General features: G+C 55.9%; 1 protein-coding gene across 3 annotated transcripts in view; it reads left to right on the plus strand.

Moving 5' to 3' along the window:
* Window positions 1-25,022, plus strand: part of CUNH16orf74 (chromosome unknown C16orf74 homolog) — a 45,300-nt gene that overhangs the window by 14,099 nt on the left and 6,179 nt on the right. The window contains exons 1-2 of one of the 3 annotated variants that reach the window (XM_037142392.2): window positions 966-1,198; window positions 10,968-11,013. In XM_037142392.2, the coding sequence (XP_036998287.2) occupies window positions 10,986-11,013 (28 nt within the window). In that variant the 5' untranslated portion in view covers window positions 966-1,198; window positions 10,968-10,985. Of the gene's footprint in view, window positions 1-965; window positions 1,199-1,292; window positions 1,364-10,967; window positions 11,014-25,022 lie in introns of those variants that run through there. The other 2 variants (XM_037142391.2, XM_037142390.2) reach the window with 2 other exon arrangements.

The following is a 25,022-nucleotide window of genomic DNA, read 5'->3' on the forward strand; positions in this document are numbered from 1 at the left end:
GGGAGGACACACAGCTCTGATTCGGACCGTGCGACACGATTCTTGGCTGCATTCACCAAAGGAGCGTGACTGTCCTGCTCCGTGACTCGGTTTCCCTTTCTAACCCTCCAGAAGGACACAGAACATGGGGTGTGGAAAGCTGGGGTTTGTAAGGCGATGCTGGCACGACAGGCTTGTGACAATGACAGGAAGAACACGTGGCAGGGGATGGCTTTCCTTCCTCCAAGCAAGCTGGGTATGTGCCTGCAAAGGCTGCTCCTAGTGGGAGCCTCCTAAGAAACCCACGTGGATAAAACGCCCTGCACCCACACCAAGGGAACTGGGGGATGACTCCCAGCTGGGAGGCATCAAAGCTCTGAAGTCCGCTCAGCTACCAGAAGGCAACTCCTGACACCCACTCTTGGGTCCACCCCCAAGCGGGTGTTGAGAGGCAAAGAGCCAGGGCCTAACACGGGGAAGCCTCCCTTTTTGATCTCGAGGGCTATCCGAAGCCCCCCAGCTCCCACCACAAGACGGGGGACGGGCTCACGGCTTATGTGACCCCAGGGCCCAGCGCAAGGGCAGCCTCCCACTTTTCCCCTTACCTCTCCGCAGCCAGGGAGTGGGGTCCACTCAAGCACGGACACCCGGTATGGGGGAACGTTGCACCCCTTTTCACCACCCCAGGCTGGGATGAATGGCCGCCGAATGCTTGGTACCCAGAGCCGAGCAGGGGAGCACAGTGGAGAGCCTCCCCTGGACCGCGGCCCAAACTTTCGTCTGGGCCCCCAGGATCCAGCGAGAGCAAACTGAGGCAGGCGGGGCGTGCGGGGGGAGTCCGGGATGCCGGAGGCGCAAGCGGGCGCGCCCCTGTCACCCTCCCCAGGGAGGCGGCGGGCGGGCGGACTTCGCCGGGTGCCGCCCCAGCTCTGGGCCGGTGCAATCCGGAGCTCGCGGGCTGGGCGGGGCTGCAGTCGGCACCGCCTCAAGGAATCGGGAAGGGGCGGTTGGAGGCAGGCGCGCGCGGCAGCGGTCCGGACCGTCGGCCGGGGCGAAACGGCCGCTAGCGCACTGTCGGGCCTGGGCCATGACCCGCGCTGCTCTCTCTTGCAGGCTGGTTGCCGCGGCCACCCGAGCCCGGCTGCCGCCGCGGCCACTAGCGCCCGGGCGGGCCCCGCGCGCCCCGGGCACGGCTCCGCAGTGAGCCCGCCAGGAAGCGGTGAGTGCTCTGCGCCCTGCGCGTCCCGGTGCCTGTCAGGCGCTACCCACCCTACCCCACCCACCCCTTCCAGCAGACGCCGCTCTTCCCGGGTGCTGCAGCCCCGCTCACCGGCATCCACGCCCCTCAAGCTCCGGCCCGATGGACAGGCTTGCTCCGGGGAGGGTAAGGGGTCACCGCGACGGTAGGGGGACCCTTCCGGGCCCGGTAATCTCCCAACTTCTCGCAGACTTTTCTGCGGAGAAGCGATTTTGGGGAAAGTTGGGCCCCTTCTGGCCGTGTTGCAACTTGCACCGGGCGGGCGGGGGTGTGTCCCTGCCCGTGGAACCTCTGCCCCCCACTCTTCGCCTGACACCCTGCGCTGTCACGAGTTCCTTGGGAAGGGACCAAACCGTCATTCCTCAAAGCTGGAAAGGAGCCCGGCCAGGGTGGGGGCAGGAGGCCTCGAGAGGAACCATTTCCCCTCTATCGAGTATTTCAGAATATATTATTTATGAACGGCCTCACTTAGGGGCCCCCTTGGCTTCCAGGGCATCAAAGCGGGTTTGCAACCGCAAAGGGCGACCAGTGTGAACGCACGCGCGACTTCTGGCCCGCTGAGCTCAGCGGAACTGCGGGGAGGCGCTCTTCATAAAGGGGGACCAACAGTTCTGCTGGGGTCTGGGGTGGTGAGGACTTCTCGCAGACAGCCCCTGGCTGGCTGTTAGGCCTGATAGAGTGGAGAGAAAAGTCTGAGCAGCCCTGAATCAGTGAGGAAGAGCGAGGAAAAGGAGTTGAAAGGTAATGCGGGGGAAGGCACTTAAGAGATAGCAACCTTTGTGCAGCAAACACCCATCTTACAGATGAGGAGGCTGAGGCTCAGAAGGGGGCCCCGAATGAGCACGCTCTGGCATTTCTGCCCAGCTCCCAGGAATGCTTGGGAGCCCCTGTTCGGGGGCGGATTAACTAGAAAGCACCCTCTGGCCCTGACTGGGTGGGTTACTTGGTTAGCGCATTATCCCCATTTGCAAGGCTGTGGGTTCAATCCCCAGTCAGGGCATATACAAGAAGCAACCAATGAATGCATAAATAAATGGAACAACAAATTGATGTTTCTCTCCTTTCACCCCTAAAATCAATATATAAAATTTAAAAAATAAATTAAAGGGCCTCTTAACATGTCTAGGCCACACCCTCCTTAGGTTCTGTGTCCCCACCCCTGGGTACTTCATCCTTGGGATAGGAGGGAGGCAGTGTATTTATGGAAAGACTTAATCCCTCTGCCAGCTCCAAGGAAGCTGAGAGCTCCGACGCCTAATCTCCTCTCCCTGGAAGACCTTCTTTTGCCAGCGGGGCCCCTGAGCCCCAGGTTTAGAGCCCCTGTGGAGACTTGACGAGGGAATTCCCTTCAGTGGACAAGAGAGCAGCGGTAGTTCATGTTCACAGAGCACTTGCCCCGTGCCAGACCCTGCACTGAGTCCTGGTGCCCATTTCCTGCATTTCCCCTTTTCATCCTCTGGCCAAACACTGTTACCGCCCCGTTTTATAGATGAGCACCTGGAGGCTTGTCAAGCTGAAATGACCTAAGGTCACAGGGTGGGTAAGTGGCAAGGCCAGGGCTTGGACTCTGAGCTCTCACAGTGCATTGCCCTTGAATATAGCAGAGACAAGGCCAGACCTCTGAGACCACCAAGTGCAACCCCCTCCCCAGAGAAAAGATCACAGCCTAATAGACATGCAGTGATATGTACACATCAGAAGTGTGTAGCCACATCCAGAAACAGAGTTTCCTCAGGAAGCCCCGCCTGCCCCTGCAAGCCCCTTCTCCCCTTGGAGCCGGTGGGTGGTTCCGTGTCTCCCATAGGCAGTGCCACGTGGTAGTTGCCTTTGACTTGGTGCAAAGAACACAGTAGTTTACTTTAATCTTTGCACCGAAAACCTGCAGGGGGTGAGCCGGCGGGCACTCGCTGCTGTGGGCTAAGCTTTGTGACGTCTGTCTTCAAGGCTGCTGTGAAAACAAGTACCTGCTTTTCAGTTAACCCCGTGGTTAATTAACCACTCACCTGACTTCTAATAGCATATCCCTGACTTTTCAATGAACATTTGTATTGACATATAACATGAAAAGTACACACACCATCAGCATCGAGCTTGACCACACGGAGGCCCAGAGCAGGAGTGCACGGCAGGTGTTTTGCTCAAAGGTACTTGGCCCATCAGTGGGAGGCTGAGGCTGGACTGCAGGTGGCCTGAGATACTGCCTTGTGATAGAGAAGCAGCTTGGTATTTCAGTGGGCACCCTGCCCCTACTCCCACCCCAGCCCCTTTTCATTTCCTCTGGGGGATTCCCTGTGGGCCCTGAAGCTGCCCTGCCCATCTGAGAGGAGCTCACAGCCTCTTGCGGGTCCATGGGCTAAAGCCAGGAAGATGCTCATGTTTGCATTTGTGTACCAGGATAGAAGGCATGTTAACGCTTGTAGCATCTGTTCCCAGCACAATTCCTTTGGCTGGAATTGCAGGAATTCTAATCTTGTGGCAAAAAGAAAATGCCTTTTCTAAAGAAGGAAGAAAACCAAGATTTGCCATGTGCCCACTGGGAGCCCAGCATGGCCTGCCCTTCTTCCCTGAAGTTGCTCAGATTCTCCAAGCAGGAGTGCAACCTGTTTCCGTCTGGTCTGGTGGGTCCACCCTCCTGGGCAATCAGCCGCATTCCTCAGCTGTGATCCTTGGTCCTCAAGTGAGTTCTTTGTTAAGGAGGGAAGGTGAGGCACTGAGGTGAGTCATAGCCTCACAGGGTTGTTCTGATTTCATCTGGGAGGCAGCTGTACAGAGACCAAGATTAGCCTGACCCCGCCTTGCACTCACTTTCCCTCTCTGGGCCTCCATGGCCTCATCTGGGAAACCCAGGTATTTATTAGAAACACGACAACCTCTGCGTGGGGTTGCCAGATTTAGCAAATGAAAACACAAGATGCTCAGTTACATTTGAATTGCAGATAAATGATGACTAATTTCCAGTATGAGTATGTCCCACGCAGCAATTGGACATCCTGTGTTTTATCTGGCAACCTTCTTCTACACCCACTTCCAGGTCTAGATTTGCAGTTCACCCTAAAAAGGTTTATCTCGCACTTGAGACCAACATTCTTGATGCACAAAAGTAGTAACTGAAAGGGAAGCAGCAGACCTTGGTGCCAGAATTGTAAAAGCAGGGCCCTCCAGTCAGTGAGGGGTTCTTGTGTCTCCTGCTCCATCTTAATTACTTTTTACTCTGCAAAGAACACATTCGTTTACTTTTTGCACTGAAAACCTGCAGGTGGTGAGCTAGCACACACTCACCGCTGCAGGCTGGTAGTTTATGGCTTCTATCTTCAAGGCTGCTATAAAAACAATAGCAGAGGAGTTGGCCAAGGGTGCTGGAGACGGTCCTGGTTTTCAGGAAGGTTGGGCCGGGGCAGAGTGGCAGACTCTGCCCACCAGGGAGGAGGGTGGAGCCCTGCAGGAGGAAGTGAGTTGCACCTCTGTCATTGGAAAGGGTCCCGTCCTGGCCCTTTGTTGGTAGAGGCTTTTATGCCTGGGTGCAAGAAAGAACCTGTTCTACTTCAAGCTGTTATACAAATAATTAATCTGATATTTTGAAGGGAACATATAAACAGAGCCCGATTCTATATGAAAGGGAGGTTTTTCGCACTCCTGCAAATGTGTGAAAGAGAAAGTACGTTTGTACCTAAACTAGCAGTTCTGCTGGACCAGACTGAGCTGGTACCATCTTGCCACACTAAGGGGCCCCCTCCCATTAAATCTTTACTTTCTAATCATGAAACTGTGCATCTTTGTAACAAAGTGCAGGGATGAAAGGTGGCGTGCAGAATGTCGTAGCCCTGAAGTGTGTGGCGAGGCCAGCCTGAGCCTTGGCGGTCGGCCTGCCAGAGCTGTGGCTTCTTAGCACTTGACCTCCTGGAGCTCCCTCCCTCAGCTGTACTGTGGGGATCGCAGTGACGTTTCTTAGGGTGTTGTTAGGGTTCCATGGGACCGTTTCTATAATGAACTCAGCCCAGGACTTGGCCTCTAGAAAGCGTTTGTGTGGTATACATAAGCTGTTATTGTCATGGTGATGCTGAAGTTGAAGGTGAGAGGAGCCCCACTCCCCACAGTAGGCAGCTGCCTGACTTCCATTCAGACAGATGTAGCTGTCAAGCTTTAATCCCTCCTTTGAACATCGCAGCCCCCTTGTGGGGTGGGGGGGGCTCTCCCATAAAAGCATCTGTAGCCTCAGCTGGGGGCTGGCCCTGGCCAGGCAGCCCTGATCACAGAGGGAGTGGGGGTGAACCTTTGGGGCCACCACCCTTTACGGCACCCCTGGGAGCACTTCTTCCGATACAGCCGCCACACCAAGGGGCAGAGTAGGAGGGACCACGGGGCCTGGTGCCTCTGGCAGCCCTCTAATGCAGTGCCCTCGTGGGAGTATTCCGCTGTGATATTATGACAGTGACAATGACAGTGACAACAGGGACAGGCTGTTCCGGCCCCCTCCCAGGGGCTGGGACCCGGTGCCTGTTCTGCAGGTGAGAGCCCCGGAGCTGGGGGACGGGCAGGACTTCAGCACTTCAGGCACAGAGAGGAGAACGACCGCCCGGCTGGGGCCCCACAGCTCCTGTGGGTGCCTGGTTCTCGCTCTTGTCCCCACGCTCAGCCCACTGCCTTCCTTCTGTCCTGGTGGGGAGCAGACGCACAGGGATGAGAGCCACGGCAGCATGAGTTGGGATGAGGAACGTTGGTGTGTGCCAACTCTCCACTGGGGAATTTCAAAAACCTGAAATAGAATTGATGCCCATGGACGTGAGCCGTGACGTGATGTGACGTCTGCCCCACTCTGCCGAAGCTTCTGGTCCCCCAGGTTCCCGAAATCCAGGCGGGGGCCCCCCGGGCCCTCATTCTCTCTCTCTTTCCTAAAAATTTTATTATTTATTTTTAGACAGAGGGGAGGAAAGGAGAAAGTGAGGGAGAGAAACATTGATCAGTTGCCTCCCATACGCACCCCGACCAGGGGCCAGACCCGCAACCCAGACTGTGCCCCAACCAGGAACCTAACTGGCGACCTTCTGGTTTGCAGGACAGCACCCAACCAACCCAGCCGCACCGGTCAGGGGCCTCGTCCTCTTGTTTCCTTTTGTTTTCTGGCTTCTTTTCTTCCTTCCCTGAGGGTTTTGAGATAGGTATTTTTTTATCCTCACCCAAGGATATGTGTATTGGTTTTAGAGAGGTGGGGAGAGAGCAAGAAAGAGAAACATTGATCAGTTTCATCCGGTCTGTGCCCTGACAGAGGACTGAACCTGCAACCCAGCTATGTACCCTGACCGGGAATCGAACCTGCAAACTTTTGGTGTACAGGGCGATGCTCCAACCAACTAAGACACCCAGCCAGGGCAAGATACGTATTTTTAAAGTTACAAGACAGCTTTGGGGACAAAACCTACCAGTCCAGACGGCTCTTCTGGGAGGTGGTGCCCCCAGCCCAGCACAGTGCAGAGCCCCCCCGAACGAAGCCAGAGCCCCGTCCTCAGGGCGTGCCTCCAGCCAGGCAGAGCGGTCTGGGAAAACGGGTCTGACACAAAACTGCGGCCTGTGGGCAGCTGCTGGGCACAGAGGAGACGTAACCTACTGACTTGCTCCGCCTCTGCTTCTTCCTTTGTCGACTTCTCTTGAAATAGCCTGACACGCACAGAAAAGCCACCAGAGTGCAGAGAAGTCCTGTGTACGCAGCACGAGACGTGAGCACCTTGCCATGTGTGCGTTACCAGCTTTCTCTGTACATACATGTGCATGTCATGATGTCTGGCTGAGCTGTTTGAAAGTGAAGTTGCAGAAACGATGACCTTGACCCTAAGCACGTCAGCGTTTCCTCAAAGCAAGGACCCTCTCACAGAACACGGCGCAGGATCCGAATCCTCAGACAGAGCGTCGGCCCGCACTGTGCCCTGGCGGGCCAAGGCCTTCCCTGTGGCTCTTTTTTACGTTCCAGACATGCAAGTGTAGCATGAACTTCACTTCCCAGCTGCGGCAGCAGGCCTCACCCCCCTGCCCTCGCTGTGTGTCTGCCCTGCGCCCCTTTTTTCTGGAGTATTTTACCACTGAGTCCCGGTATTGATTCATCCGCGAGGACCTCAGCATAAATCATTGTTCAGACCCTGGGATGGGATGGTGTTGTAAAACCTCTTAAGTGGGTTGTGACCAACACTTTAAAAAGAAAATAGACCATAAAATCAGACCACGCGTGTGGCTGCGATGTTGTGTCTTTCTCACGGTGGCCATCAGGGGCCCTGAGTGTATTTGTTGGTGATCCGATGTTGGCTGCAGGACCCCTGGGGCAGGGGCAGACCCCACCTGGGGAGGGCTGGGGAGAGAGACAGAAGCAAGGTCTGTGCTTGGAAGTCTGGGCTCTAGAGTCCAAGTTAACTGTCCTCTCTGTGCCTCAGCTCTCCCATCTGCGAAGTGGGGATAGAGATGGTTCCAAACTCACAGGGCTCTTGTGGGAATCAACTGGCCTCGAATCTGTGAAGGGGCCCTGCTCAAAGCTCATAGTGATGCTCAAGAATGGTGCCCGTGTTCCCTCGGGCTGTCCCTTCCTCCAGCTCCAGCTCAGCCTTTGCCTCTGAGAAGGGAACCCTTTCCTTAACATCTCATCCGGCTCATTAGAATCCTTTGTAGGGCTTTTAGAAGTTGCAGAGCCAGGCCACACCCCAGGCCAATTACGCGGGAATCTCTGCGATGGGACTGAGGCATAGGTATTTTTTAAAAGCACCCAGGTGCTACCCGTGTGCCGATGTGCCGGGAAGATGCAGTGCTTAGCACTTAAACGGTAACAAGCATCCCGTGGGTATTGTCAAAATGCATCTCCTGAACCTTTGGTCGGGGGCGGGACCTGAGAGCCTGCATTTCTCACAGGCTCCCAGTGGTGCGTGCCGCTGGTCCAGGACCTCAATCTGAGGAGCAAGACCCCGGAGAAAAGGCCCCACTGGGGTTCAGTACTGCCCATCCCTCCCCTGCTGTCCTAAAAAACAGCAGCTGACACTCTTGGACTTCTGCTGTGTGCCTGGCACAGAGTGAAGCCCTTTTACAGCCATCACCCTCGACATTCAGTTCCTGCTGCTACTCAATGAGGCTGCAAGTGCATCATCCCCATTTTAAGAGAAAAGTGGAGCCCAGGATGGTTAGGACCCTGCTTACGGTTGCATGGCTGAGCCAGGCTCTGGTCCCAGCCAGGAGAGCAACACCCAGGGGCCTGCTCCCAAGGGGGAAACACTTCCTTTCACACACAGCATCTGAGTCCAGCTGCATCAGTGTCTGTCTGTCTGTCTCTCTCCTGCCCCCTCTCAGTATGTTTCTTTCTCCCCCCTCCCCACCTCTCTCCCCCCTTCCTCAGTCTTTCCCATTCCACCTCCTAGTGCGTGTTTCCAGTCCATCCCCTACCTGCCCCACAACCCCAACCTGGCGACAATTGAAGCCCTCATCCTGGCCCCTTCTCCAAACCAGCCCCTCCTGGGGACCCACCATCCCCCAAGCCTGTGTGTCACCCCGACTTGCAGCTGCTTCTCCCTCCTGCTGCCCCACTGTCTTTGAAGTTCAGGCTGTACAATTTCTGACCCAGAGCAGAGCTTCTCTGACCTTAACAAGCACACGGCTCCCGGGGGCCTTGTTAAAGTCCTGGGTCTGGCTCAGTGTGTCTGGGTGGGCCCGAGGTGCTGCATCGCTAACAAGCTCCTGAGGGTGCTGAGGCCGTGGGCCCAGCAGCACCACCCGTGCAGGGCCGGTTTGGGGTCTGGGGGCCCTTGTGTTCCCTAGCTGGCCCCTGGCCCGCACAGCCCCCTGGAATGCCCCCTTGCTGCTCGGTTCCCTCAGAATAACCTCTGAACCCTGTAATCACACCTGTGCCTCTCCTCCTCTTGTTCCTGCTGCAACCTCCCTCCCTCGGTTCCTCCTGTGGACCATGCCCTTCTTGACCTCTGGACCTTTGCACATTCTATTCCTGGGGCCTGAGAGGCTGTTCCCTGCTTGGCTCACTTCTGCCTATCTTTTATTTTCTTAAGATTTTTTAAAAGCATTTTTTTATTGATTTGAGAGAGAAACAAAGGGAGAGAGAGGGAAAAAGAGAAACATTGATTTGTTGTTCCACTCAATTGGCTGACTCTTGTACATGCCCTGACCAGGGATTGAACTTGCAACCTTGGCATTGGTGTATCAGTACAATGCTCTAACCAACTGAACTACCTGGCCAGGGCACTCCCGCCTATCTTTAGGGACATGTTCCTCAGGCCTCCCAGGCTGGGGCAGGAGCCCTCGTCTGTACCCCTGGGCTTGCGATGCCTCTGTCAGAGCCAGTTGGTGTGTCTGTCTGCTCTGCTAGTCTCAGCTGCATAGGGGTGGTGCCCCGTTTGGCCTCATATCCACTTGTGTGGGGTCCGCTTTCACATCGGATGCCGGGATGGGGGATACGTGGGAAATGGGGATGGGGCTGGCAGGTCTGACACCAGGGAACGAGGGAGGTTGGGAGGGTGCGGAACGTCCAAGCGTGTGGGCAAAGCCACAGTTGCATGTCAGGGGCACCTGCCTTCGATCCCAGCCTGCGGGCAGGACAAGCAGACCGTGTGTCCCAAAGCCAAGGGCTGGGGCTCTCAGGGGACCAGACCTGTGTCAGAGATCTGGGGTCACCGCTTGTGGCCACCTCCACCCTCCTGTCCAGCCTGGCATACACGGGACACCCTCTGGACAGAGAGCTGCGCTCCCTGCATTGGCCTCTCAAAGACTCAGGGAGCCCTCCACACTGGAAACGAGCCTCAAAGGCCCCCGTGGAGTAGGCCCCAGCTGGGGGTCAGGGCAGCCCCGTGTTCAGGTCCCTGCTCCACTCTCAGAAAGCTGGGTGACGTGGCCTCTCTGAGCCCAGATTTCCACATCTATGAAACGGGGCAACAGTAGCACCCCACAGGGTTGCTGCTGAGGATCGGGTGTCGGGGGCCCACAGGTGCTCAAGCACCACCAGCCGCCGCCTCTGTTCGTTTATTCCCAGGACACTGAGGATGCATCGCATTTCGGGAAGGTGCTGGGAACACTGGCTGGGACGATTTTAATGCTTATGGACTGGGGACCACACACCCTTATAGCTTAATCTGTTAGAGTTCCAAAGAACCTGCACTTTGAAAGAGGGGCACCTGCCCTGGCTAGTGTGGCTCAGTTGGTTGGGCGTCGTGCCACAAAGCAAAAGGTCACAGGTTTGATTCCTGGTCAGGGCACTTTCCTGGGTTGCAGACCCTGTTCCTGGTTGGGGCGCCTATGAGAGGCAGTCAATCAATGTTTCTCTCTCACATCAATGTCTTTCTCCCTTTCTTCCCCTCTCTCTAAAAATAAATAATAAAAATAAAAGAGGGGCACCCAGCCTGGCTGAGGGTCCAGCATGGCTGAGGGTCCTTGCAGCATAAAGTCAGCCACCATCTGTGGTCCCTAAAAGGAAAGGCCAGGTGGTGCGGGTTCTGCCTCGTCAGCCCCTGACCGCGCCCTCACCGTCAACTTCACCCCAGACCGCAGCCGGCCTCCAGCATGTTTAGCTTTGAGGTGCCTGAAAGTTTTTTCCACCAGCACAGACTCAGCGTTGAGCAAATTCAGCCCAGATGTAGTCAGCAGGCACCGTGACCTGGAGGCCCTGTCTCTCTCCCCACTACTTCCTGTTGTGCACCCATCGGGGGTGGGGGCCGGGCCACACGTGGCCAATACAAACACGCCTCTGCTCTCTCCGCAGGCCCGCACCGGTGCCGCCATGGGGCTGAAGCTGTCCTGTCTGAAAGGTAAGATGGGCTGCCGTCCTCACCGGCTCCGGTGGGGGTGGGGGTGGGGTCAGTGCGGGAAGGCAGAGGAACGAGGTAGGAGAGGGCAGACCCTGAAACCCCAGTGTTGCCGCCCTGCAGAGGGCGTGGCCCCTCCCACTTATGCAGCGCTCACTCGGACACAGTGGGTGCCCCGAGAGGCTGGCTCTTACTCTGAGGGCTCCTCGGGGCCTTTCCTTTTACTGGCAGTGGAGTGACATGGGAGAGTCACAGCGCGTCTTGGGTCTCAGTTTCCCCCTCAGTGGGATTAATTCCAGGCCCGTGGAGAGTAAGGGAGTAGGAGGCTCTAGGTGTAGTACCAGGCACCCACAGGGCACTTGCTCTCTGCCCCGCTGGCCTGTTATCACCCTGATAACAGGTTCGGGCTGTAGGCATCTGGGGAAGGCAAACTTGGAGAGAGGAAAGGACAGCAGGGAGAAAGTTCTAGAAGGACACAGAATCACTGGGAGGCATTGCAAGTGTTGGCAGAGGCAACCCAGACCTCTGTCCTGTGCTCTAGACCCATCTGCCCAGCATCCGGATGACCTGGGGACACCTAGGCCACTATGGCCCACTCCAAGGCCTTCCCTCAAAGCCCCTGTGTTATTTCGTGACAAATGCTCCCACTCACATCTCCCCAGCCTGAAATCTGGGAGTCTCCCCGGACGGCCTTGGCCCACGTGCAGCATGCTCACCAGCCTGGGCTCTCCTGGACCTCCAGGAGCTGACCCTGGCTCCATCCCTCCGCCACAGGAAGTCAGGGGGCATGGGAAGGTCAGGCCAGGATGAAGGGCCATCTTTCAGGGCCCATGCCTGTCCTTCAGTGGGAGGTGGGGCGACTTGATAGGCAGCTCTTCCAAGACCGTGGGCAAGTGGGGAGCAACGGTTCCCCCGGAGGAAATCAGGCTGTTGTTGGCTAAGTGGGTGTAAGGTGCTAACGGGACCTAAACAGCCCATGTCCCTCCAGGGCCCGGCCCCTCTCAGGTTCCAGGCTGAGCCCAGGCAGGAGCTGGGGAAGGTGTTTGCTGAGTGAGTGTCTCTAGGGGGTGGAAGTCCAGGGCTGGGGTCCAGAGGTCAAACCTTAGAGGCCCAAGACCCTGCTCCCCAGGCTTCACTGCAGGTCTCCCCCGTGCCCGGCACAGCGTAGGTGGCCAGGACAAACTTTTTGTTTTGGTTTTTACTGTAAATATACATAACGTAAAATCTACCATTTTAGTTGCCGTTAAGTGCACAGCTCGGGGACACTAAGTACATCCGCACTGCTGCGCAGCCGTCGCCAGCATCCACATCCGGAGCTTTCCCACCTGGCCAACCTGAAATGGTCCCCACTGAACACCAACTCCCCCTTCCGCGCCCCCAGCCCCTGGTACCTACCATCCTGCTTTCTGCTGCTATGGATTTGACTGCTCTGGGACCTCACGGAAGTGGCATCGTGCAGTATTTGTCTTTTTGTGACTGGCTTATTTCATGCAGCATAGTGTCCTCAGGGTCCATCCACGTTGTAGTTCGTGTCAGAGTCTCTTTCTGAGGCTGAATAATATTCCGTTGTGGGTGTAGACCACAGTTGGTCCATCCACTCCTCCCTGGAGGGACAGCAGGCTGCTTCCACCTTTGGCTTTTGCGTCAGGATATTTAAGCCCCTGAAGGGACCTCTGGGGCCACTTATCTTCCAGCCCAAGGTAGGCTGGGGACTCAGCCCCGGGAGAGACCTGGGACTTGCAGACACTGAGAGTTCCTACCTCTTACCCATCACCCCACCCCACCTACCCAGGACTGAAAGCCTGAGCTGCAGGTGGAGTACTCCTGGGGCTGGGAGCTTCTAAAAGGGCCTCCTCTTCCTGCTGGGCCCCGGAGGAGCTAAGTGCTGGAACGGGAGTGAGCGGTACCAAGCAGGTTTGCTCATACATTTTTCATTGCTAGCTCTCTGGGGCCAGCCCGCTGGCCCTGGGCTGCCAGCACCCTGCCCACCCCCAGCTCTTTCTTCAGCCTTGGCCAACACAGGCCTGGGCGTGCCTAGGGAGGGCGGGGCATGGAGCCCTTCTCCCTGTGCTAAACCAAGGTAGCGCAGACCCGGGCTCCCGGCTGCCTTGGCGTCCTCCACAGAGCCTTGTTTTCTCTGCTTCCGCAAGGAATATGTCCCATTAGAGGAAGCCGTGCTGTGCCAGACACCCGCAGTCCTGTGACCCTCACAGGGTCCCTGTGCCTTCTCTTACCTGGCTGCCAGCAGGCACAGTTTTACCTGGTTGTGGCGCTGGCACGCACAGTTCTGTGCGGTCTCTTTTTTGAATTCAGTTAATGCTTTGGTGCTGGTGCTGCCGTTTCCGAGGCGGTAATGTTTCCAGTTCTTCAGTGCCACGTCAAGTTCATCAGGAGGTGGTCTCGGGTTGGCCCGAGTCCCGTGACCCATGGGCAAGAACAGTGGCGGAGGGCAGCCTGAGGGGCTGCGGGTGCTGGGTGGAGGGGGCAGAATCAGGATGACCATAATTGCATAATCAGTAAAATATAACTTAAAAAAAGAAAGGAATTTCTGTAGAAAATGGGACTTTAAAACCTGCCATTCACAAAGCAACGTGTCCCTTTCACCGCAGTCAAGCGGCTCCCAGCGGGTCGCACGTGCACCTGGGTAGTTTTCCTTCGTGTAGGCTTCATTTCTTTTTTCTTTGATATTTTATTTATTTTTAAAAAGGTAAGAAACACTGATTGGTTGCCTCTAGCACATGCCCCAGTTGGGGGTCGGCCCACAAACCAGGCATGTGCCCTGACCAGGAATTGAACCTGTGACCTTCTGCTTTCCAGGATGACCCCCAACCAACTGAGGCACATTGGCCAGGGCCCAGGCTTCATTTCTTACTCAAGAGGGTTGTATAGTAATTTTCATCATGTGTCATTAGAAATACAATTTGCTAGAACAGAAAAACAAATAGAGCTGGTCTTTGGGTTGTTTCCAACTTGTTGCTTTTGTAGAGAAGGCTGTTTTGAACAACTTTGCTCTTTTGATTTTTTGTAAATTATTATTTCTTTGGGATAAGCTTAAGCAATCAGAATCTCAGTTATACAAATAATTAGGATAAATGGTGAATTCTTCCTGGGAGGCCGAGCCTGGGCGGGCCCTGTTCTCTGCACGCTGCTAGTGGGTGACTCGTTCGCCCCCCACCCCACCACGAAGTTGGCCCCAGTGTGACTCCGTTTCCTGGCGAGGAAGCTGGGACACAGAGAGGCAGTACCATCGGTCTGGGACCACACAGCCAGGATCCACATGGAATTTGAGCCCGGGCAGGTTGGTCCCAGAGGCCTGGCTTCATCAAAGGAAAACATTTCAGTTTAACTTTTTTTTTTAATTAGATTTTATTTATTTTTACAAAGGGGGTAAGAGAGGGAGAAAGAGAAGGAGAGAAACATCAGTCAGTTGCCTCTCATATGTGCCCCGACTGAGGACCAAAACTGCAACCCAGGCAGGTGCCCTGACTGGGAATTGAACCTGTGACCTTTAGCTTTGCAAGATGTTGCCCAGCTGAGCCACACCAGTCAGGACTTTAATTTGACTTTTAAAATAGTCATTGTAGCCAGAAACTTTACCCACATGAGCTCCCAAGTCTTCACCTTAGCCCTGTATGATGGTGTCTTTGTGTTCTAGGGTGGCTGTCACACATGTCTACACAGTGGGGGTGCTTACAACACCAGAAATTTACTCACTCCCAGTTCTGGAGGCGAGAAATGCTAAATCAGGGTCTCCTGGGGGCTCCAGGCGTCCCTTGGCTTGTGGCCACATCACCCCAATCTCTGCCTTGTCTTCATATGACCTTCTCCTGTGTGTCCCTGCGTTTTCCTCTTATAAAAACACCAGTCTTTAGACTTAGAACCAGCATGAAATCCAAGATGATCTCATTATAAGATCCCTAACTAATTACATCTGCAAAGACCTCATTTCCAAATAAGGCCACATTCTGAGGTTCTGGATGGACTTGAATTTTGAATTTTGGGGGGAACGCTGTTCAACCCACTACAAGTCACGTTGCCTCTGAGCCCCCTGCGTGTGGGGCAGGAATGTGCTTCTCCTGACTGGCAGTGACGACTCAGCCGAGGAGGGGATCATGAGAGAGCAACACTGCAGAGAGGGAGGACGTGACAAAGGAGAGTGGGTGCAGTAAGTGGGCTCCTTCTGCGCCAGGGCCTGGCTGTGGCAGCTGTGATGTGTCGGAACATTCCCTGGTCCAAGAGCACCTCCCTGGTGTCCTCTTGTGTATAGGCTGGCGCGAGCTGAGTGGGCATCCTCGTGAGCCCAGCACTGCGCCTGAGCACGTGCGCCCAGTTGCTCATTTCATCCTCACTGCAGCTGGACTATGGAGGTAGCTTTGCGGACAGGCTGAGGCACCGGGGAGCTCAAAGTCACATGGCCTGTCAGGGACAGGGTGTTTTCCCAGGTTCGTAAGCAGGTTCTCTGCTGGTCTGCAGCAGGGGGCACTGCCCAGGACACAGCATGGCGAAGCTGGGTGGTTGTCAGTGGGATCCTCAGACTTGCTGCCTAAATATCACCTGGGGACCAGTCAGACACGCGGACTTTCAGGACCCACCAATCCTACCGAGTTTGAAGCTCTGGGGGTTATTAACAAACCCTAGGGAGATTCTGTCTGGAGCCTGATCAAGTTTGAGAACCACTGATGAAGTGGCCCAGGGGTCACAGAGGACTGAATTCAAATCCCATTCTGCCCCTGACTAAGTGCAACCTTGTGCAACTCACTTGATGTGCCCCAGCCTCAGTTTCCCCATCTGTAAAATGGAGGGATGAATGGGAACATCTCCGGGGCCGGGTCTCAAAAAATATCTGAGCTGAGCACTGAAGCCGATGTCCAATGGACAGGGCTCCCTGTCCACGCTGACCAAGTGTACCTTCCCTCTCTGGCGACAGCTCCCTCTGTGTGGAGGGAGGCCACCACAGGGGAAAGCCAGACTAGAGGTGAGGGTGCCCGGTGGGCCTCCTTGGGGTTGGTGTGATCTCTGGGGACCTCTGGAGGGTGCCGGCTCCAGCTCCAGCCCCTGCCGCCTCTGGCGTCACCACGAAGACAGGCTCCTGAGACGGGGCTGGTCCCAGCCACCTGGCCTCTGGGCAGCCAGGGCCAGGTGAGAAAGGGCCGGGAGATAGAGATTTTGTCCTGGGTCGGTGGTCGGATGGGTGTATAATAGCCTTTATTTTTTATAACAGTTTTAGATTTATAGAAAAACTACAAAAGTAGTCCAGAGTCCCCATACCCCCAGCCACTTTGCCCCGTAGTTAACACCGGGCATTGAGTGTGCTGCAGCCATTAGTTACTGAACTGGTGCCAGGATGTTATTGTAAAGTCCGTACTCTGTTCACATTTCCTCAGTTTTTACTCAGTGACCTTGTTCTCTCCCAGGGCTCCTCTGGGCTGTGACGGTTTCTCAGAAGTTCTTTGTCTTTGTGATGTTTTTCGTGTCTCTGTGACAACCATTTTGAGGATGACTGGTCAGGTGTTTTGTGGGAGGCCCCACTGGTGGGGTCTGGCTAATGCTAGCAGGTTTTCACAGTCTCCCCTGCCGAGGAGGTGGCGATGGGCCTGGGCACTGGGACCCCTTGACTGCCCAGGCTTGTTACCTGGATCCCTGACCCAGGGGCTCAGAGCCTCTCCTCCACTCTGCCTGTGACCCGGCGGGGGGTGGGGGCCGGGAGGCTGGCACTTGCGGTGCCCATTCTGTCTGTGTGGGGTTGGAGGTCCCTGACTAGCTGCAGGTCACAGTGACAACGTGAGTTGCACCGTCCATATTGCCCATTGTGGTGTGAACACTTGGTCCCAGCTGTCTCACATCTGTGGTCCGGGGTTGGGCGAGATTGTTCACGGCACAAACACCAATTGCATCCTTCCTGGGCACTGGTCCAGGGCCAGTCAGGGATGAGCAGGGCAGCCATGGTTCCTGACCCCTAGAACTGGGGGTGTTTGGGTCAGGTGGCCTGAGTACTGACTGCTGAACCCTGGGATGGAGACCAGTGGCCTGGCCCACGCTTGGTAGGGATGGCGTCACTGAGGATGCAACCACGCCGGGCAGAGCTGGCCTGGGAAACAGTGGCAGCCAATGGGCTGGGCAGAGAATTTGGGATTTTACCCTAATAGGGATGGGGAGCTGCATGAAAAGGGAGAGGATTAAAGGCATCTATTTGGCTAATACACTTTGAGCAGTTTTCAGAATGAGTATCTGAAAGGGAAGGTCCCTTGGTGAGATCTACCACAAGGTAGAAACTGTCTTAATATCCTGAGCCTCAGCCTTCCCATCTGGGAAATGGGCTGTGGCTTCCTGCCCATGGGGCCACTGACAGGGGCCTCTGTCTGCTCTGCCCACCCTACACCCACCGGAGCAGCGCCTGTCACCCAGCAGGCTCTCCCTTCCAAGGGGAAAGAGCCCAGACCAGAGCTGTATTCCGGCGCAACTTCTCATTTGTCTGGCAAACAGTTACTGAGCACCTGCTGCATGCCAGGCACTGCATCGGGCCCAGGGACGTGGCGGCAAAAGTCACAGCTCCGTGGGAGAGACAAAAATAAATGTTTGACCACACAACCCATGTTGCACTTTGTGACAAGAACTATGAAGGACATTAATGCTGTGCAATCAAGGGGCATGAGATGGGCAAGGTCCCTTCATGGGGCCAGCTATGTGGGTGCAGGGAACAGTGTTCCAGGCAGAGGGAATAGCAGGTGCAAAGGCCCTGAGAGCTGATGAACATGGAGGAGGCAAGCGTGGTGGGAGTGGGGGTTGAGCAGGGCAGTGGCACCTGCAGTGCAGTATCAATGATTTCTTTGCAGACCAGCAGGAAGCACTACAGTTGTCCCAGACCAGGGGTCTCAACCTCGGCTGTGCATCTAGGTCGAGTTGCCGGCTTTCAAAAAACACAGGCCTGGCCCACTCTCCAGGGTGGGGATTCAGCTGGTGTGGATGGGTCCTGGGCACCAGTGTGTTTGTGGAGCTTTGGGCAGCCCAGGGTGAGAACTGAGGACCCACTGTCTGGGTCCATTGTCCTTGCTTTTCAGATGGATCCGGGGTACAGGTGGACTGTGCAAGGTGACAAGGGGCAGGTTAGCTTGGCTGAGAGCCTAGGTATGCGGGCTCCAATCCAGGGCTCCTTCTGGAACCTTTTGAAAAGATCTATGCCCAGGAGATAGGAGCTGGAGGGCTGGAGCCCCCCAGCCTGCCTGCTGAGAGGAGGGGTGGATAATCTGAGCATGTTTTATTATTTGAATTTACTTTTTAACCCTAACCCGTCATAAACGCTGAAGCAGATGGCGTTTACTTTCGCCCTGCCCTGTCCTGAAGAGAGCAGCCTCCTGGCTCACTGTAGGGACTGAGCCCCCTGTCCGCTGAAGCTAAACCTCCAGCACCTGCTGTCCTCCCTCAGGAGGGAGGGAGGGCCTTGGATGTGGACGTCAAGTGTCACAACAGGTGGGAGGAGACAGACCCTAACCACACCTAGGCAGGAGCCAGTCCTAGCGCACCGGTTAGTACTCAGGAGACCTCCGTCCCCCTTACTCTCCCAGTTCCACAGGGTCCTGAACCCTGGCTGCCCTGGCTCTGGGTCAGCACACAGTAGGGACTCAATTGCTGTTTGCGGAATGAGCAGTCTCTTGACCCTCACCCAGGGTGGAGACAGCTGTGCCGCCACTCCCTCCGCCCAGCAGGGAGTTCATGCTCACCAGCCAGACCCCACTCCTGTTCTCCCACACCGGGGAGAGTTGGTCATCACCCCCAGTGTACAGCTGAGAAAACAGAGGCCTCAGGTGGGAAAAGTCCCCACCCAAGGTCACAGCTAGAATGTGACCGAGCTGGGTTTCGGAGGGCGTCCACGAACCTGACTGGGCACCCAGACGTTTGCCCCGCCCCCACCCCTACCTCTTCTTGCCCGGCAGGTTCCTCCAAGTCTTGCATGGACTGGGTGTTATAGAAGCATTTGGAATGAATGAAGGTTGAAGACTGAGCCTCCAGCGAGGGGTAGGAAGGAGAAGGGACACAGGGGACAGGGAGGCAGGTGCTGGGACTCACTGTCGGGTTCTGGCTGCCCACAGTGGGGGCCATCCTGGCTTTGTGCCGCTCAGGACTCCTGAGTAAGGTCTGTGCTGGCCAATAATCACCTGATAGAATGCAGCTGGCCCGGAGGCTGAGCAGCCTGGTTCTCCTGGTCCCTAAAAATTGCCCCTGTCCCTCCTGGGGGCATCGTTTCCAAGGAGCCTCAGACACCGGGATGGGCCACGGACGCCCGGGTAGGGCTGCGGACGGGAGTCTGGGCCCGGGCGGCGCCATGCCCACGTCCACCTCCGATCTTCCCTCCTCCCATCCTTTCACTCTGTAGCTCTGCGGGCTTCTCTGTGCCGGGGACAGGCCACGCAAAGCTGAGGGACTCTGGTCCAACAGGTCCAGATCTTGTGTGACTTGGCTGAGGGTCTTCAACTCGCTGGATTAGAGCTTTTTGTTTTTAGCTATAAAATGGGCACCAGGGCAGGGCTGTGGTTGGCTTGGAAGGAGGCAGGTCAGGAGCTGAGAATGGGGCCTGGGATGTGGCGGGTGCCCAGAAATCACTGCTGGGTCCTTGTTGCTGCTAAAATGTGCCTGGACTGTGTCTGCCCTTTCAAAATGTCTAAGGTTGTGTGTATGACTGTGGGCCAGGTCCTCTGCCACCAAAGCACCAGTGAGCGAGCTTGGTACTCACCTTGAAGGGTCACCGACTGGGCCTGGAGTCTAACATGCAAGCTGATAGCTGTTCTTAGCCTGGCCTGGGAGGCAGGACAGACCCGTGGGCCTGGGAGTGCTCGGAGCACTCGCTCCCGCCACAGACAACGGGGAGCCCGGCTGGTCGAGGGCACGTTGGGTTCCGAGCGTTGTGTGGGTCCTCTGGAGCCGGGGCTTCTCTAGAGTTGTCCAGGATGGGGGGGACAGGCCTTTTATCTGCCCATCCACTGGACATGGGGGAGGCTATACCCAGAAGGGGCGTAACCTTGGGCAGGGCTGAGACTAGGGGAGGAGTGAGGCACGAGTCTGGCCCCGGGATCCCCTCAGCTGGTTGTCCCTATAACAGCAGAAACCACAGTCCTAATGATGTGACCCCACTGAGCCCTGCTGCTGGCCAGCCGCCCTGGACACCTTCCACTTAATACCATGCCTCCTGGTGAGAGCCTTGCAGGTTCGAGTCTTGGTCTAGGGTGGAAGCGCATATCTTTATTCCCACAAGGGGCCACCATGTGTTGCCTTCTGTAACTTCGCCCCTTTGCAACCGAGGAAGCAGGCTCTGAGGGGGTGAAAACGTCTCCGTTCACTCAGCTGGCAAGGGCAGCTGGGGATGCCAGTCCTTCTGGCTCGGGCCATCCTGCAGTTCCAGGGGCACCACCATGCAGTGGGGCCGTGCAGTGGGGCCCCACCGGGACAGGGCAACAGCAGCCCTTGGCACCATTCCAAAGTGCCAAGCTCTTGTTGACTTAGGCTACGACCGCCATGACTTGCTCCCCCCAAACTGGTAGCACTACCAGATATAGGAGGAAAAAAACGTGAAGCAGGAGGCCTAATTACATTTGAATTTTCAGATAAACAAGGGATAATTGTCTAGTGTACATTGTGCCCCAAATATTGTATGAGACATACTATTTATTTATTCATTTATTTATTTTTAGAGAGGAGGGAAGGGAGGGAGAGAGAGAGGGAGAGAAACATTGATCGATTGCCTCTTGTACATGCCCCAACTGGGGACCAAACCCAAAACCCAGGCTTGTGCCTTGACCCGGCATTGAAAAGATGACCTTTTGTTTTGTGGTACAACACCCAGCTGAGCCACACTGGCCAGGGCAAGACATACTTTTTGGTATACTAAAAAAACGGTGTCCTGAATTGGATCTGGCAACCTCACCCCTGGGGACACTTCACAGTGTCCGGAGGCATTTTTGTTGGCCCAGTTGGCAGGCAGCAGCATCTAGGGGTCAGGGACGCATCTACACACCTGGCAGTGCACGGGACAGCCCCCCGAAGGAGCAGTCCAGCAGGAGCGATCGAGCTGCAGACGCAGCGGGGAGGGGCCCCAAGCTGCCCACATCAAACATTTCCCCAGGACTGGCGGTCGCCAAGCACTTTATTGTCTCTGACTGCGTTTCTCACAGCAGTCTTCTTGCACCCATTTTAGAGGTGAGCAGACTGAGGGCTGGGAGGGGGCTGTGTGAGCCTAGCCCACCCAACTACAGCTGAGACCCCACAGCCTCCCTGAAGGGGCTGCAGCTAGGAAGAAAGGGGACCATTTCCTGGGACTGGGAAGGGCTGGCAGGAGGGTGGGACAGTCAGGGAGGTGAACACCTCCCCCCTCCTTGCTGTGCTGTATCCTGACTCTGGCTCTTCCCCCCAGGCTCTCTATCCAGCAGCTCATCCCTGACGCAAACTAGAGCTTTTTCCTTAATTAAAAAGAGATTTAAAGCATCCACTGTCATGTTCATTGGGCTGGCTGCCTCTCTAGAAGGTAAAACCGCTACGGTGCCCTGGCCTCATCCATAATAACACGAGGCTTTCCCTTTAATTGGAATTTTAAAAAAAGATTAAGTGGGTCTGAAACCCTCAGAGGCATTTGTTGGTTTGTGTTTTGAAAGATCACTAAATACAGGTTCCTGGTCACCTCTGAGGAATTAGCTCGGGCCCCAGTGCCCAGCGCCCCTCCCTGCCACAGGGCCTTTGTGCATGCTATGGCTGGCTGGAATGCCCTCTCCTCCATCCCTCCCGCTGCTCTCAGGTCAACCCCCTCTGGGAGACCTGTTCTGATTCCCATGTCTCTCCCCATCCTGACACTCCCTCCCATCATCTCCTTGCCCCCTCCTGTGGCTGACCCAGCTTTGGGAGGTGTTTATCTGCTTCTGGGCCCCAGGGAGGCCAGGTTCAGCATCAGATCCCACATGATCCTGGGCAAGAACCCTGACTTCTCTGTGGCTCATTGTGCCCATCTGGAAGATTGGTGTCTCATAATGCCAGCCTAGCTGGGAAGGACAATGATGAATTCCCATGAGGTTCTCACATAGCCGCTGGCCTTCTGTGGGTGCCGTCCTCCCAACTCAGCAGTGTGGGCCTGTCCCATCAGCTGCCTGGACCACTGGTTCTCTCCTCCCTGTTCTTTTCCAGCCGACCCTGAAATCTTTGTGGTCCCTATTCCGCTGTTGGAGCCTGGAGGCATAGGAAGGCAAAGAGTGGTGGTGAAGGGGAGAAACATCTGTTGAGACTAGTTTATTCTCTGCTGTGTCCCCAGCACCTGGAACGAATTAGCACATAGTAGGTGCACAAGAAATGCCTGTTGACTAAGCCCTCCCTGGCCCAGCTCTGTGCTGGCCTTTATACCGGTGCTTCAGGGCAAGGGAGCAGCAGGCTCTCCGGGAGAGAAAGCTGGCCTGAGCGGGGCCGGGCCGCACCCTGGAAGCAGGGAACTGAAACCCAGACTGTTTTCCTTCCTTCCCGGGCCTGTGGCCCTTCCCATCCAACGGGGAACACTGGAGTGTTGGGTGGAAACCAGGAGTATCTTGTCAGAGTCAGTGCATAGACACTTAGCCCCCACTCCAGCCGTGCAGCTGCAAGGGGCAGGGGACAAGGTCCCTAACCCAAACTCTGGTGAGGTGGCACCCGGGAGGTGTTCAGTATTGGCTGAATCAATGAATAAGTGCTAAGGTTGGCATCGCATGCTGCTAATAACAGTGTGTATTTATGGAGTGGGTGCTGCTAAGGCCAGCTCTGGTTTTCTAGCCTGCAAACTGCACATAGTGAGGCACCCAATTTGGCTGGATGATGGCTTCAGTGTTGTTCTTAATCTACTCCACGCCCCCTGGAGGTGGGGACTGTTATTCAAACCATTTTGCAAGTGAGGAAAGGAATTCCAAGAAGGTGAAGCCACTGCCCTGGTGGATTGAAGCCCAGGTGTATGCTCTGGCCTCCCACTGCATTCTGGGTCCCGCAGGCCCACTGTGTGTCAGATGGTGTCTTTAGGAAGAGTGGATGCCATCCTAACGGTAAGGCCGGGGGGGGACGACAAGGTGCCAGCCCGAGCATCATTTTTAAATGTACCAGTAGAGGGTGCCATTAAGCTGTGATGCCTGCAGAAGGACAGCACCTGCCTTCCACTCCAGCCCCTGGGGCCTGGTGTGGTGGTGGCCTGGGAGTTGTTGAGAGCTGATGTAGGGAACAGTGCTCTGTCCCCAGGAACCTGGGGCATTCTGAACAGGGGATAGGCTTGCATGGCTCAGGGCGTCTGAAGGCTGAGAAAGGGCAAGGTCAGCGCTCGGGCCTGGAACCCCCTGGCCTCTGCTTGTTCTGGGGCCTGCCCTCTCTAAGCCTTGCTTTTCTCATCCACAGAATGGTCATGACTCTAGTTTCCACACCGAGGATTAATGCAGTAGTGAAGGGCGGGTCTCAGTGGGAGGAGGCAAAAGTCCTTGGATCTGCTTCCCCCACTGCCCCCTCCCGGATCCCCAAGGCCCTCCTGGCCAGCTGGCTCCCATTGGTCGCTTCTCCGGCACTTGGCAGCCACATGCCCCTCACTGGGTATTTCATTCCTGCAAGATTGGTATCGTAACTCCATTTGTACAGGCAAAGAAACAGGCTCATAAAGTAAAGCCACCTGTTCTAGTCACCCTGGCTTGTGGGTTCCCAACCCTGGTACGAGACTCTCCTGGGAGCTTTCTAAAGTCCTGGTGGTGAGCCGCGATGTCTGGCACCCTGGGGGTGGGTTCCCACATCCACATTTTTGAACTTCCCAGATGACTGCACTGGGCAGCCAACACGGAACCCCCCGCCCTGCCTCAGGGCAACAGCAGAGCCTGGTTGCAGAGGAAGCAGCTCCCTGACCTTGCCCCGGGGAGGCAGGCTTGGGAGGCCAGGTTTGGGTCATCTGGCTTCCTTTATCTCCAGGCCCATGACCAGCAGGGCCCAGGCAAGTCCGGGGTAGGGGCAAGGCTTCCCGCTCAGGCTTCCAACCACAACCACCCAGAAATCTTTGAATGACTCCAGGTGCTGGGGTCCCCTCCCTGCTCCCTCCCTTCTTGGGTCTCAGGGCCCTGGAACCTCAGACCAGCTCTTCCCCTCAGGAAATGGGCTCTTAATGGCCGGAGGCGGGCAAGTAATTAACAAATAACAATTCTGCCTTTTGCACAAATGATCTGCTTGTCCGGGGCTGGGTTGGCATTTGTCGTTAATCCCCAAAGTCGGCTTTACCTCCTGAGAGCTTTTCCCTCCTGCACAGCCACCTCTGCTTGGAGGCTGCGCAGCCTGGGGATTTGAGAGGAGCTGCAGCTCCACCGTCCTCCTCCCTCTTTGCTGCCCCCTCTCTCTCCTGTTCTCTCTCCCTGCTCTCTCCCCTCCCTCCCTCTCCCCCCTCTTCCTGCAGCATCTCTCCAGGGCCCACTGAGTGACCTGATGCTTCCTGATTAAGAATGTGGCTTTGTCGCCAAGCTCCCAGAACATGTTAAAATGCAAATGCGGGGCCCTGGGAGGAGTGTGGCTTTTCTCTATTAGCATTTTATTTTAGAGCTGTAGAAGATTCACCGAGGAAGGGGCCTCAGAGACTAAGCAGAGAGGCTCCCTCCTGTCACAGATAACAATAATCAGAGCTTCCTTTTGTTGCCAGCGCTCAATGAGACGCTCTTTATGGATGATTACAGGGCCACTTACAGGAATCGAGTGCCCCCCGGGCCACTAGCTGGGCAAGAGCTTTACGCGGCTCACTCCTTTCATCGGGCCCACCGCCCTACAGAGGCCGGTACTGTCAGTACCCAACAGCAGCCAGGTTTGGAATTTGGTTTGTGTTTTTGTCATTTAAGTGCCTCCGGTTTTTGAGGATCTGTTATCACTTGTTCTGACACCATGCCGGTCTCTGGTCCAAAGTCCACTGAGACGTTACGGAACTGGATTGGCAAACCACAGAGATGGGGCCTGCTGCCCTTTTTTTGAAATAAAGTTTATTGGGGACACAGCCACACCCATTCATT

The sequence above is a fragment of the Artibeus jamaicensis genome, unplaced genomic scaffold, assembly GCF_021234435.1.
Source record: "Artibeus jamaicensis isolate MK-2021 breed Jamaican fruit bat unplaced genomic scaffold, CSHL_Jam_final contig_464, whole genome shotgun sequence".
Taxonomy (NCBI): Eukaryota; Metazoa; Chordata; class Mammalia; order Chiroptera; family Phyllostomidae; genus Artibeus; species Artibeus jamaicensis.